This window comes from Zootoca vivipara, chromosome 11, assembly GCF_965207765.1.
Source record: "Zootoca vivipara chromosome 11, rZooViv2.hap1.1, whole genome shotgun sequence".
Lineage (NCBI taxonomy): Eukaryota > Metazoa > Chordata > Lepidosauria > Squamata > Lacertidae > Zootoca > Zootoca vivipara.
Window position 1 is genome coordinate 14,618,360 of NC_142594.1, and position 14,263 is coordinate 14,632,622.

At 45.4% G+C, this 14,263-nt stretch overlaps 1 protein-coding gene across 2 annotated transcripts in view; it reads left to right on the top strand.

The window, feature by feature from the left end:
• CMTM6 (CKLF like MARVEL transmembrane domain containing 6) overlaps nucleotides 1-14,263 on the top strand; it is a 19,318-nt gene continuing 5,055 nt past the window's right edge. The window contains exons 1-3 of one of the 2 annotated variants that reach the window (XM_035129558.3): nucleotides 1-215; nucleotides 10,895-11,071; nucleotides 12,981-13,079. In XM_035129558.3, coding sequence (XP_034985449.1) covers nucleotides 81-215; nucleotides 10,895-11,071; nucleotides 12,981-13,079 — 411 coding nt within the window. In that variant the 5' untranslated portion in view covers nucleotides 1-80. The remainder of the gene's footprint in view (nucleotides 216-10,894; nucleotides 11,072-12,980; nucleotides 13,080-14,263) is intronic. The other variant, XM_035129559.3, reaches the window with a different exon arrangement.

Here is a 14,263-nt window from a genome sequence, read left to right on the forward strand (position 1 = left end):
GGGGACAACTCCTCCTGAAGCTGTAGTGGTGGCCGCCTTTCCCTTTCGTTTTCCTCGCAGGGCCTACTCCCTTCGCGGCCATGGAGAACGGGGCGCCGGTCTACGCCGACACCACCGTCCCCGCCGAGCAGCCGCCGGGGAAGGGCCCCCGCTGCACTGGCTGCACCGCCGACAACTTGGGAGCGAGGCGGCTGGCGCTGAAGGCCTCGCAGCTGGTGAGTCGGCGTGAGGGAGGGCGGGATGGCGGCCCTCCTCCTCCTCATACCTTTCCCCTCAGCCAGGGCTTCTTTCCCGCCTAGCCGAGGCTGAGGGAGGGCGGGGATTAAACACACACACACAGAGCACTGGGGAAAGGGAGGGAGCCAAGCACGGCCAGGCCCACAGCAGCCTCCCTACGGGGCTTCGGGACTACGGTACTAGCCGGCCTCTCGGCCCGCCTCCCAAGCTCGGATCTTGTGGCGGAGCCGAGAGGAGAGTCCGCCCGGCCTCATGGCGGCGCTGCAGCAGCAGCAGGTGCCGCTTTCTTCGCCTCGGACGAGGAAGGGAGAGCGGCCCTGGCGCTTGGCGTCCTCCGAGCTCCGCCCTTGGCTCGCTCACTGCCGGAGTTTTAGGGTTATGGGGCGTGCTTGGAAAAGGGGGACCCGCAAACGCTCAGGCCATTGTTTCTCAGCGTTGGGGCGCCGGCTGTCGTTGGACTACAACTCCCATCTTCCATGGCCGCTGGGCCTGCTAGCTAGGGATGATGGAAGTTGTAGTGCAACAAGAAGTGTTTTTTCAAATGGGGGGGTGGTCTTCTGCCGTTGTTGGACTACAACTCCCATCATCCCTGGCCGCTGGATCAACTAGGTAGGGATGATGAGAGTTGTAGTGCAACAAGAAGGGTTTTTCAAATGGGGGTGTCTTCTGCCATTGTTGGACTACAACTCCCATCATCCCTGACCGCTGGGCGCTAGCTAGGGATGATGAGAGTTGTAGTCCAACAACAAGTTTGCCTGGTGTTTCTCAAATGGGGGGGGGGTCTCCCACCATCATTGGACTACATCTCTCATCATCTCGGGCTGCTGGACCTGCTAGCTAGGGATGATTGGAATTGTAGTCCAACAACATCCAGGTTTGAGAAACACTGGGCAAAGTCTCCTATTGGGGCTGGGGGCAGGATGCATGGGCACAGCCTGGATTTATGTTAGGGGGAGCAGAACGGAGCTATCTGTGATGCGATTGGTCAGTTAGTTAAGTATTTTTATTTACTGATTTGGGGAGGGGCAGTTGCCCCCTGGTTATGCCGGGGGGGGGGGGGAGTGTGGCACCTTTCATACAAACACACATCTATAGGGTCATAGAATAGTAGTGTTGGTAGGGACCCCAAGGGCCATCTCACCCAACCTCCTTCAATGCAGGAATCTTGCCCAACGTGGGGCTTGAACTCACATCTCTTAGGTTAAGAGTCTCATGCTCTACCAACTTCAGCAGCAGTAGAATCACAGAGTCATAGAATTGTAGGGTTGGAAGGAACCCTGAAGATTATCTAGTCCAATCGCCTGCAATGCAGGAATATGTAGCTGTTCCATACAGGAATCAAACCTGCAACCTTGGCTTTATCAGCACTATGGTCTAACCAACTGAACTAGCCTGGGCACCTGTCATATAGGGTTCCAGTGTACGTGTGTTGTTGATTTGATACTGAGGGAAACATGGCTGTACGAGCAGAAGTTATATTTGTCACCTAAACACAGGTGGCTTAATTTGGGGCTTCTTAAGAGCAGAAGAAACTGCCTTGGGCCCATTGCTCTGGCTTGGTATGTCTCTCATTGTTCTTTACTAATTGGTAGTGGCTCTGAAGGGATTCAGAAGTGTTTTGTCTAGCCCCACTTGGAAATACCAGGGATTGAACCAGGGTCGGCTCTAGGTAGAGCCCCGGTGGCGCAGTGTGCCAGGGGGCTGGTAGGTGGGGCGCTGCGCAGCAAAGCCGCGCGGAAACCATGCTGCGCCTTGCGAGGGTGGGGGCGCCAGAGCAATTTCCGCCCCTCAGCGCCAGGGCGCCCCGACCTGCTCGAGACTGCCCTGGATTGAACCTGGGGTCTTTCTGCGCGCAAAGCAGGTCTTCTAACATAGAGATACAGCATGTTCTTTCCTCACCAGAAGCCCTTAGTCCCCCCTCATGTTCCTTGGTGTGCAAATGTGAATATCTATAACACAGTTTAAAATGTGTGGGAACTGAGGCTTATATCCTTCTAGACAGATGGATTCAAAATTGCATTTTGACTTAACTTCCCTTTGTTTGCACTGCATTTGTGATTGAATGCACGTACAGTAGAATCACAGCAACACACACACACCCCCAAATATGGGAGTATTATGTCCAATGTGTGTGTGTGTGTTGTTTCTAGAAATAGCTTACATATAAAAAAACCAATACTATTACAGAGCACTACTCTAATTGGCTAACCAGAGGTAGGTCCCACTGAGCTGAGTTGGACATACTCTTACAGAAGCTTATGTGGGGTTGCAGCCTTGCAGAGGAATTGTAACCCCCATATATGGTGGCTGGAGAGGTTAGGATATGGTGCCTGTCCGTTTCCCCCTGCCCTGGCCGAGCTGACCTCAATAATAAATGACTTACCATAATAAATGACTTACTTATACTGGGTGAGAGGAAGTTAAACCAGTGGAAGTTATGTTGTGTGTAGAGAGCAATAAGGTGTGTGTCAAGAGCCAGGGAATTGGCATATTGTGGGCAGGGAGAGGGATAAGCAAAGTTCCGCTGCATCCTATCCCATTTCATTTACTGGTCCTCCACACAGAGCTCAGGAATGCAGGTATTCGCCCCAAAGGATTCAGTGGAAAGGCAGGAAATAAAGGTTTACACTGCCCCCTCTTCAATGAATACACCCTCACCAGAAGCAGTTAGGCTGCAGCTTAATTTACACAGGAGATACGGGGGGCAAAGCACCCCCCTGACATATTTGGCTGCTTAGGATTGCTTGCGCCATCCCTAGCTGAATCTCAAGAGAGTGGTATGCCGTTCAAAGCACAGCATGGAAAGCTGGGAGATTTTTACAGCCCTCCCCACTAGCATGCATTTTCCCACCTGAAATGTCTGGTAGACATATAGCGTGGTCTGTATGAAAGCCACAATGGAATTTGTTTTGTTCCCGCAGTAGTGCTTGACTTCTTAATTGCTACTCTTCCTATGTGCAGCATAGCCTTGTGGCATAGCCTTGAAGGCTCATTTATGATGGCATAAGCTTTTGTGGACTAGAGTGAGTCCATCCACTTCATCAGTTGCAGGAACTGTTTTCATCAGATGGCAAGTTTAACACACACATATACAGCCATGCCTTGGTTCTTGAACAGAATGCGTTTCGGGAGTGTTTGGATTCTGAAAATCGTTTGAAAAGCGGAACACTCACTTCCTGTTTTCGATCATTTGGGAGCCGAAATGTATGAGTTCTGGGGCGTTCGACAACCAAGGTACATTGTCTGTCTGTACCCAAAGCCATGTTGGTGCATATTATATATGCACACAAGCATGTCTAATGCACCTGCTAGTTGCCTCTTGCATCTAATGAAGTCCTCTCTATTCCACAGACTTTTATGCTATAATGAATCCATTAGCCTTTAAATTGCCACAAATCTCTACATTGTTTTCATGGCTACTGACTAATATGGCTACACCCTTTGGAAGTTGCTACTTAGTACAGTTTTAAGTTGATGTTTCTTTTCAAGGCAGCACTTCTGATACAAGCAAAACAGTTTTCCTCATCACTTGATACACTTTTTGTCACAGGGGAAATGCATTCTGCTTCAACTCCAGGCCAGCACAGTAATTTCTACTGTATACTGTACAGTATTTTACATAGATATAGCTCAGTCAGTAGAGCATGAGACTATTAATCACTGGGTCGTGGCTTCGAGCCCCATGTTGGGCAAAAGATTACTGCATTTCAGGACGTTGAACTAGATGACCCTTGAAATCTAGAATAAGAATAAGAATCTATTATTTATACCCCGCCCACCTGGCTGGGTTTTCCCCAGCCACTCTGGGCGGCTTCCAACACAATATTAAAATACAATAGTCCGTCAAACATTAAAAGCTTCCCTAAACAGGGCTGCCTTCAGATGTCTTCTAAAAGTCTGGTAGTTGTTTTTCTCTTTGACATCTGGTGGGAGGGTATTCCACAGGGCGGGTGCCACTACCGAGAAGGCCCTCTGCCTGGTTCCCTGTAACTTGGCTTCTCACAGCAAGGGAACCACCAGAAGGTTCTAAGATTCTACAAATTTAAAACATTTTGATATCAGCCTTAATTGAACCACTGCAATCTACAGCAGACCACCTAGATACTACACAACCCAATTATTAACATAGCCTGCAAATACCTGGGTGAACAGAAGGGTCTTTGGCAATCATCAAAAGCATATCAAAATGCTTTTCTTTTAGAGGGGAGGTGATCCAACAGGCTGGGTGCACCAAATTGGAACAGCTCCTCCCCAGGGTTTTCAATACAAATGCCAGCAGACTGAGACACAACCAAGAGGGCCTCATGCAGAGATCTTAGCATATTTGTGTGAAATGTCTTCTGCATTCATCTTTAAATATTTAATGAAAACTTTTTAATGCCACCATCAATTAAGGAAATAATAATAATTCTGTAATACCTGTAGCTCAGGCATGTCAAACATGCGGCCCTCCAGATGTTTTGGCCTACAACTCCCATGATCCCTAGCTAGCAGGACCAGTTGTTGGGGAAGATGGGAATTGTAGTCCAAAACATCTGGAGGGCCGCATGTTTGACATGCCTGCTGTAGCTGGTAATCTGCAACAATAGTTTTATGTGGTTTTTATTGTATATATAATTGTTGTAAACTGCTCTAATATTCTCCCCACCCCGAAATTGTGATATGTTAAGTATGTTTTGTAAATCAATAAGGACAGGTCTACTATATAGGAGAAGTTGTCCTTTCAAATATCCAGCTCCCAAATTGTTTACAGCTTTAAACAAAAGAACCTCATACTTTGGCTTGGTAATAAATTGGCAGCTGGTGCAGTTCTTTCAGAAGTGATAATGCATGCTTGCATTAAGATTGCCCTCCTCATCCACTGCGTTTTGCAGTTCCTGCTGCTTCCAAACCTACTTTTAAGGGCAGCCCCACACAGGGTATGTTACAGTAATCTAGTCTTCATAGAATTCTAGTGTTGGAAGGGAAAATGAGGGTAATCTGGTCCAGCCCCGTGCAATGCAGGATTAAGAGACGCATGCTCTACTGACTGAACAATCCCAACTGGTAACCAGTGCTTAGGCCACTGTTGCCAGGTTATCCTACCAGCTGAAGCTGATAGAAGACACTTTTAGTCACCATGGCCACTTGAGCCTCCAGTCACAGTGATAGATCTAGAACAGGCATAGGCAAACTCTGGCCCTCCAGATATTTGGGACTACAATGCCCATCATCCCTAGCTAACAGGACCAATGGTCAGGGACGATGGGAATTGTAGCCCCAAACATCTGGAGGGCCGGAGTTTGCCTATGCCTGATATAGAAGCTGGTTCAGTAAGATACCAGGGTCAATGGTATCAAAAGCCCCTGGAAGATAAAGAAGTGTTGCACTCCCCTCCCCACCAGCCACCTTCTAATAAGGGTAATCTGGCAGGTCAACCAAGACTGATCCAGTTCTGAAACCAGGCTAGATTAGAAGGCTTCCATAAGTGAATATCGGAAATAATAGGAAGGCTATTACTCTACCACATGATGATGTTCCTGTGCAGCAAGACCCCACCCTCGAGATCATAGCTGGGAGGGTAGGGATTGGATACCATCTGGGAAGTTCGCAGTTGTCGTGAAGCACTAGGCTACACAGTGCAGCACAAATGACAGTGTATCCAGCTCTGGGGATTTCAGATGTGTCTCAAAGGACACTTCTTTTAAACTTCAAAACAACAAGCTCCCATGCACCCCAAAGCCAGGGAAATCAAAAGGCAAATCCAACCCCACATATTCCAGGAATATTCCTCCAAGTGACTTGTTCCCCAGGCCAGACGTGTCTCCTGAGTTTGTAGCTCTCAAGTGATAAGTGGGCTTGTTTGACACAATAGTAGAGTTTTTGGTTGAGTCCTGGTTGCTTTTGTGATGAAGAAGCTAGTTGTTTTACCTGTGTGAAGCAACTTAATACCATATGTTAACATTTCAGGAGCTCTGAAGAAAGTTATGACCCTAAATATATTAACATAAACCCTTTTATGTACAGGGAAAATGCAGCCCATCCTTGTCCCCCAGTGTAGAAATATGCTAAGTGCCTGACCTACTTGCCTCCTAAAAATGTGGTTCTGGTGCCTAAAAGTTTGAACTGCTTCTTCAGCTCTGTGCAGCGTTCATAACTTGAATTTGGTTTGTTGGCTTCTGAACAATTTGTTGGTGGTGACTCTTTGCTGTCCTGTTTTGTCCACCAGCAATTGTTTGTAGATAAATAGCGTTGGCATGTGGTTCATTTTGCAATGTGGTTATTGGGCAATTTAAGAGACCAGTTCATTCTAGTGTTTTCTAACTAATCAGCTTACACAATGCACCTCTTTTCTCACACCCCACACCTCTGCTTCCTGGTCTTGCTTAGTGTATTTGCCACCACATTGTCTTGGTGTTTCTGCTTGCCCCTCTTTTTGTGGCTTAAATTTTAAATAAACTTGCATGGTCTCAATATAGCTGCCTTTTTGAGGAAATTGGTAGATGGAGGTCATTTCCCAAGTGTGAGGACAAGGTAAATAAATGAAAGCCAACAACCCACTTTGAAAGGGGGAACCCATCTGTCAGATTTTGTGTTTTTTAACAAAATCACATTTGAGAGAATGGAATGTTTCCCATTACAGTAAGATACTAGAATCAAAATGACTTAACAAACCAATAATCCTGCAATACTGTGGTGGTTTCAGATTTAAACTTTGTGTTCATTTTGATTTTTTTATTTAGTGCTAGAAGGAAAGCCACAGTCATTTAATACAAAATATTTGCTACCTTTAGACACAGACTGTAAGGAAAAGCCTTCTTTGTTTTTCATGACATATACACTGTATAAAGCAGTGACATTTCTTTTGAAATGTCTACCTTCCAGGGTACTTACAGCCTCTCTGGTCACCCTTACTTCCAAGCAACCAAACAACATAACTCCTCCCATGAGTGCACAATGCTCTGAGCAGACCATACTCCATCTAGCAGTAATAGAGCAAGCATTAAAAAATAAACAAGCACCTAACCAGCCTAATCTCCTGGCTCCTAAAGGTGTTAAGAACACCTTCCTAACTAGCAGCAACTCAGCCAATTAGTTGCACTGGGCAGTTTGTCACTCAAGGTCTCCTAGGTGCAAACTTCCTAAGTATGGAATATTGTCCCCAGATTTCTTTGTCCCTACAGGATGCTGCATCAAGATTTTTAAGCAGAGGTTGGATGGTTGTCCACCATGGATGCTTTAGCTGAGATTCCTGCATTGCAGGGGGGCTGGACAAGATGGGGTCCTTTCCAATTCTACGATTCTGTGATTCTATGTTGATTCTATATTGGGTGACACTACCGGTACCTGTCAACAGGACTATCTTCCAACAATCTTTGGTTGTTTATGACTTCTTGGGTTTTTGCTTTGCTTTTGCAAGCAGAAATTGTGTTCTAAATTGCAATATTGAATACTACCAGGGAAGAAAAGCCATTGACACTGTACAGTGGGACCTCGACTTACAAATTTTTAGATGCGGTTTCCTCGACTTACGAATTTTTCCGTTTCCAATGCATTCCTATGGGAAACCGCTTTTCCTATGGGAAACTCAACTTACGAAGTTTTCGACCTACGAGTGTGCATTCGGAACGGATTAAATTCGTAAGTCGAGGTCCCACTGCAATCACTTCTTATCTGGTGGTATGAAAGTGTTCTTGGTTTTGCACATGGTATCACTAACCATGGTACATGCAAATGCATTTCCGTAACCAATACTGTTTGCATATCACCAGGAAATAAATTTACTGCACCATACACATGGTGTATGATGATGTGTGACCGTATCAGTGCTTCCTAGCAGGAATTAGTAGGTATTGTACTTCTCACTAGCCCTTCCAAAGCCAAAACTTGACTACAGAGAACTGTACATCAAGCATGGGCTTGGCATACTGGAGAGGAATATAGGAAGCTGTGCCATATGAGGTCAAGCCACTGGTCTGTCTAGCATCATATTATTCACATGGACTGGCAACAGCTCACCAGGGTACGGCCAGCATCTCTCCCAGCCCTACATACCAGGGATTGAAGCTCTGACCTTTTGCATTTCAAGCTTGTACTTTACAACCGAGCCCTGACTCTTTGTGAGGCAGTGCTCAGCTGGTAGGTGGATAATATACATGACAGCTGAGTTTTTAGCTGGAAGAGCCTAGTAGGGAGCACCTGTGCTTTTCACAAGCTTAATTGAGCTTACAGTTGGCAGGTAGTTTTGGCAGCCTCCAAGTATACTGCTGGATGGAGGATCTGTATTGATGCATACTCAGACAGCTCTGATAACTTGTCAAGAGTTGGAACCAATAAAATTGGTCGTGTGCATGAGGCTTCTTCATCAGTTCCATTTCTATCTACATGGACAAAGGTGTAATAATTATGTCACTGCTGCTGCTAATTTTAAGCCACATTTATGAGCAAGGAATTGGAAGCTTGCATTCTAGGAAGAACAGTTGAGAGCAATCATCCATGTGCATTGATTTCTTGAGAATATCTGCTGTTGCTTCAGTCATAGCATCACTAATCAGGGCTGGGAAAATTTCAGTCCTATGCTTTAGTATCTTACTTTGATACTATAAGCTTGATGCTTAGTAGTAATTGGATATTTATGCCCTCTTCTGTGCCATTGAAATATGTGTCTAGTAGAAAGAATTGATCCATTCTAGAATTTAACCAGATTCCAGATTACTTTGCACATTTATTGTGCAAGGCCAATTGACGTTATTTCTATGTAGGCTTGGATTTAATCACCTACAGCAGTGGTTCCCAACAGGTGGTCCGTGGACCCCAAGGGGTCCGCGAGCTATGCCAGAGGGGTCTGCAAGATGCTATTAGAATAAAAAATATATTAAATATATTTCGTATGATAACAGATTTTTTGTTTTGGCCGCTTCCTGCATGAGCAGAGTCTAGCGCAAAACTAGAATTAGATAGAGGCAGTAGTTCTGCTGTATGCCGTTAGGTGGCGCTTTACAAACACTACTGTTTTGCAAAGAGGCAGTGCGCGCATTCTACTAACACCTCCCCAAGATGCTTTGCGCGTGTCTGCTTCATTTGTGCGCTACTGCGCAGGTACCCTGTCTTCTCCATTCCCCTCCCTCCTCCCTGGCGCGCGCTGCCTCTTTGCAAAACAGTAGTGTTTGTAAACAAAGCGTTGTTTTTCGCGGAAGCTACAGTTCGCGTAGTTAAAAATGGACCGTTGGTTAAAAAGTGGTTCGTTAAAACGACAAAGGCCTACAGATGAAGAGGAAGATAATGCATTTGATGTTCAAGCAAGTAAGTCAGTGACTCTCGAACCGATCTTGTCAGTGTCCATTGAACCTAAATCGTCGGCGTCCCTTGAACCTAACCCTTCCAAGATCAGTGTTAAGCTTACTGGAAAAAATAGATTAGGAATTAGGAATTAGATTTAGGATTAGGAATTAATGGGGGTCCTTGTCACAATAGCGGCTCGATGAGGGGTCCTCGAGAAAATTTTGTTGGGAACCCCTGACCTACAGTAAGTCTGTTTTGAGACAGAGCTGTTGGACAATTTATACCTGCTTCTTTTTGTTGTTGTGCAGCAGTGATTGCTAGCATTTAAACCAGGCGTGTCAAACCTGCGGCCCTCCAGATGTTTTGGACTACAATTCCCATCTTCCCCAACCACTGGTCCTGCTAGCTAGGGATCATGGGAGTTGTAGGCCAAAACATCTGGAGGGCCGCAGGTTTGACATGCCTGAACAGAGGGCAAAAACTGAAAGTAAAACAAAGCAGGAGTCATATTGTCCCCTGTTCCCTCTGCAATCGAGAGAGGAAGGCAAGAGGCAGTCAGGAAATGGGCTGCAGTGAGATAGACAGTAAGTGGAAGAATTCATATGTAGCTGACTTCTGGAAATGATGAGAATCTGGAGCAGTGTGGCAGTACCCAAATGTTCTTGGAAAGTCACGTGAACGTCATTTTGCTTTGTTTTCAGATAAAGCAAGGAATCTTAGAAACTCTCCTGTGACTTATAAATATTGTCAAAATAGTATTCAGACCAAGAATTGCCTGCAGTGGAGCTTCTTATTCCCAAGAACATGCATTGCAAAACTGGCCGGCAATCGCATGCCATCATATTTAGTTTTCTGCACCTTTGAGGTACTTTGCAGTTTGCCCCTACAGTTGCCGGGGAAATGGACGGCTTAATGCAGGGGTCAGCAACCTTTTTCAGCCATGGGCCGGTCCACCATCTCTCAGACCATGTGGTGGGCCGGACTATATTTTGAAAATAATAATAAATGAATGAATTCCTATGCCCCACAAATAACCCAGAGATGCATTTTAAATAAAAGGACACATTCTACTCGTGTAAAAACACGCTGATTCCCAGACCGTCCGCAGGCCGGATCTGGCCCCCGGGCCTTAGGTTGCCTACCCCTGGTTTAATGCAAACTAGTAGCATGTGTGGCTCAAATGTCTCTGGTTCAGCTAAAGTCCTGTGAAATGGGAACTTTTAAAGAACATTTCTCACAAGGTTGCAGGAGATAAGATTGTAAAGCATTCTATATCTTAAAAGTGCTTTCATAAACATAGTGCTTGAGTCGTGGTAACACCATGCAATCTGCTAAGTGTCCTCCTGCTGAAGGGATGTTCTAACAGCCTGTGGTTTTTCTTCTCCTCCTCCAACAGGCCCTGTCCTTCCTAGCCTTCTTGTGTGAAGAAATCGTGCAACATTGCAGCAGTTGCGGTGGCCTTTACTTCTTTGAATTTGTCAGCTGCAGTGCCTTCCTCTTGAACATCCCGATCCTGGTTACATATTGCACTTCTTTGTACGAGAGGACAGGGAAGGAGAAAGTAGCAACTGTGGTAAAGGGAGCTGCTTTTTATATTTCTTATGAATATCATAATTTTTAATAGCCATAGGCATGCTCAGGATTAGTCAACATGGCCTTGTTTCAGCGCTTGGAGGAGCCTGGAAAAGTTGCAGTTAGGAGAGTCCAAACTTGTATTGGCAACTTAAACATGTCATGCTAATTTGCTGAGAATGTCAGCTGGTGGGCAGGGCATAGACCCTGTCCGACAAGGAACAGTGATGGCAGCTTATGTTTACAGGGTCTATTGCCACCACCCCAGGCGGTTGCCTGTGGAACAATGACGCCGCTAGGACGACTAGGCGAGATGTGTAAAGGTAAAGGATCCCTGGCAGTTAAGTCCAGTTGCGGACGACTCTGGGGTTGTGGCGCTCATCTCACTTTACTGGCCGAGGGAGCCAACGTTTGTCCGCAGACAGTTTTTCTGGTTCATGTGACCAGCATGACTAAGCCGCATCTGGCAAAACCAGAGCAGCACACGGAAACGCTGTTTACCTTCCCACCGGGGCGGTACCTATTTATCTACTAGCACTTTGACATTCTTTCGAACTGCTAGGTGGGCAGGAGCTGGGACCGAGCAACGGGAGCTCACCCCGTCGTGGGGATTTGAACCGCTGACCTTTCGAATGGCAAGCCCTAGGCTCAGTGGTTTAGACTGCAGTGCCACCCGTGTCCCAGGCAAGATGTGTAGCAGTGCCTATATTAAGGGTGGGGATCCTTTTTCAACTCAAGGACCGCTTCGCTTTCTGGGTTAATCTTCCAGGAGCTACAAGTTAGCTGATGGCATGGCTAGAGGGAAATGTGGGTGGAGCAATAGATAGATGTGGCCTTTGCACAGTAGGCAACATTCCAGGGACTTCTGACGTACACATCACCACCCTTCATTCATTCAGGCAAGCAAGCAAGCAAGAAGCATTATCGTTACAGTTCAAAGACACATTCCAACCAGGCAAAAGCCCCGAAGGCAGGCAGGAAAACTAGAGAGGATGGGGAATATGGTCTGGAAAGTAGGCATTTCATTTCGCAACCCGTACCTAAGGTTCTCCAGTCTCTGCTTTACAAAGCCAAGCATGTGTCATGTTCCTGTGTTTGCATGGGTTTACAAAAGCCCTTTTTTATCTCCAGAGGTTACCAGTTAAGATGCATTTAAAGCATCTTGGTATGCTTTACTACCATGCATCACTAGTACAGTATATTCCTGCATATAAGACTACTTTTTAACCCAGGAAAATCTTCTCAAAAGTCGGGGGTCGTCTTATACACTGGGTCGTATCTCTTATATGTCGAGTATATCCCAAACTCTATATTTTAACTGGAAAAGTTGGGAGTCGTCTTATACACCCAGTCGTCTTATACGCCGGAATATACGGGTACACATTTTTCACATCCAAGCTTCCTTTTGACATTTTCCTAATGAATACCACCAGCACTGAAGTTTTTGCTTTCCAATTTTCTCCACTTGCTTTTGGTGTCTATATTTACCTTTGCAGTTGGTGGAAGAGATTCTGTTGAGCATTTACAGTTAAAATATTTGGAGGGCAAGAGGGGCTTTACTTTGAAAGCAAGCATGGCGAACTGATCACAGTGGCATACCTTGAGGAGGGTGAATGCAGTTTCAAATTCCACTCAGCCACAAATGTACTGAGTTGCCAAGAGTAAGTCATTAGCTCCCGACTTCACTTTCCATCTGTAAAATGGGAGTATTAGTGATCTCCCTTGGCAGGTTTATTTGAGGGACAACAAGGTAAAAGTTGAGGCATTCTGGGCATCAAAAGTGCAGTAGTACTAGATTATAGAAATATTTATATGCATAATTTTTATTGTGTGCTAGGAATGAGGAGCAAAATAAACAAAGAACAAATTATTGTTCTGAAGCTACCTTTCACTTTCCCCCCCTTTTGTAGGATTTCTTGATTGTTTCAATAGTGGCAGTCTTTTTCCTACTAGCTTCAATTGTGTTTGCTGCAACCAACGATAAAACACCCCCCGAAAGTGCTGCTATTGTAAGTACATGGCCCTTTTCTCCTCATTATTTGTGTTTGATATCTCATGGGTGGGATCAGTTTTGCATTTCCAGGCCTTCCCTTCTGCATGTACAGGAAGATGTGGCACAGGTGATGCAAAAAGAACGCAGTAGGATGCTGCTGCCACCTGGGCTGTTAAGACCTAGTGAAAAAGTTGCTGTGGAATAAGAGTCAATTGAAAATTGCTTCATTCCTTGCATGTGGCTTCCCCTCTGCCCAAAGCCTCCAATTATTGGCCCATTTGGGAAGAAAAACTCTTGTGCATCTTGTCCATATGGATAGTCTTGGTGTTACTTTTAAATTTGGTGTTCACTGCATACTTGTCTTTTGATAAAGACCAGTTATTCTTGCTCTCTGCACCCTTTCTTTCTACAGGGGATCTAGTAAGAAAAGAAAAATATCAGTGCCTCAGGTCATTTTATGAGTTATGCTATCCAGGACAATGATTTCTTCAGACATCCTAAAGTCTAGATTGGGGCTTGTTGATGCTAGGGGAAAATTCACCCCACCTTGATTTTGTGTGTGAAAGGAGGAATACCACTGGTTGTTTTGTACAGCCTGCACCACAACATCATGTCGGTTCCCAGTTGTTTTCTTGTGCTAAAATGAGGACCTCTGAGAATGGTTCTTACTATTGCCATGCTGTCCCTTCAGTGCTACTGATGGTTCCCATTTGAACAAAGGTTGTGCTAGTTATAAATTTTCTGCTAGGTCATTCCCTCCTAGTTCCTCTTGCCATTTAAATAAAATGTTTAGCCTTGATGTTCTTATGCACTTTCCTTTTAATGGCTGTTCCCCTTTCTTCTTCTTAATAATTTTCCACAACACACCCATCTGGATGTGTGCCAAACTGCTGCACCACGCTTTTAAATCTAAGCTTGCCCCCAAAGTGCATATCATTATCATAGCCAAGTATTCACGAGAAGATGATAATGCAGACAGTATGCATGGAGCTTTTGACAGGTGCTGCACTGTGAAAAACTAGGAAATAAACCAAATGAAATAATGTGTTGAAGGGAGGTGCACTGGCAGAAGCACAGAATGCACTTGAGGAAATGAATACAAGTGGAAATGCAGCACTGCAGTAGCAAAAAAAACCCGAAACCCCAATACTTTCAGACTAGCTCAACATATGCCAGATGCACTGTGCTGGTGAGTTGGAG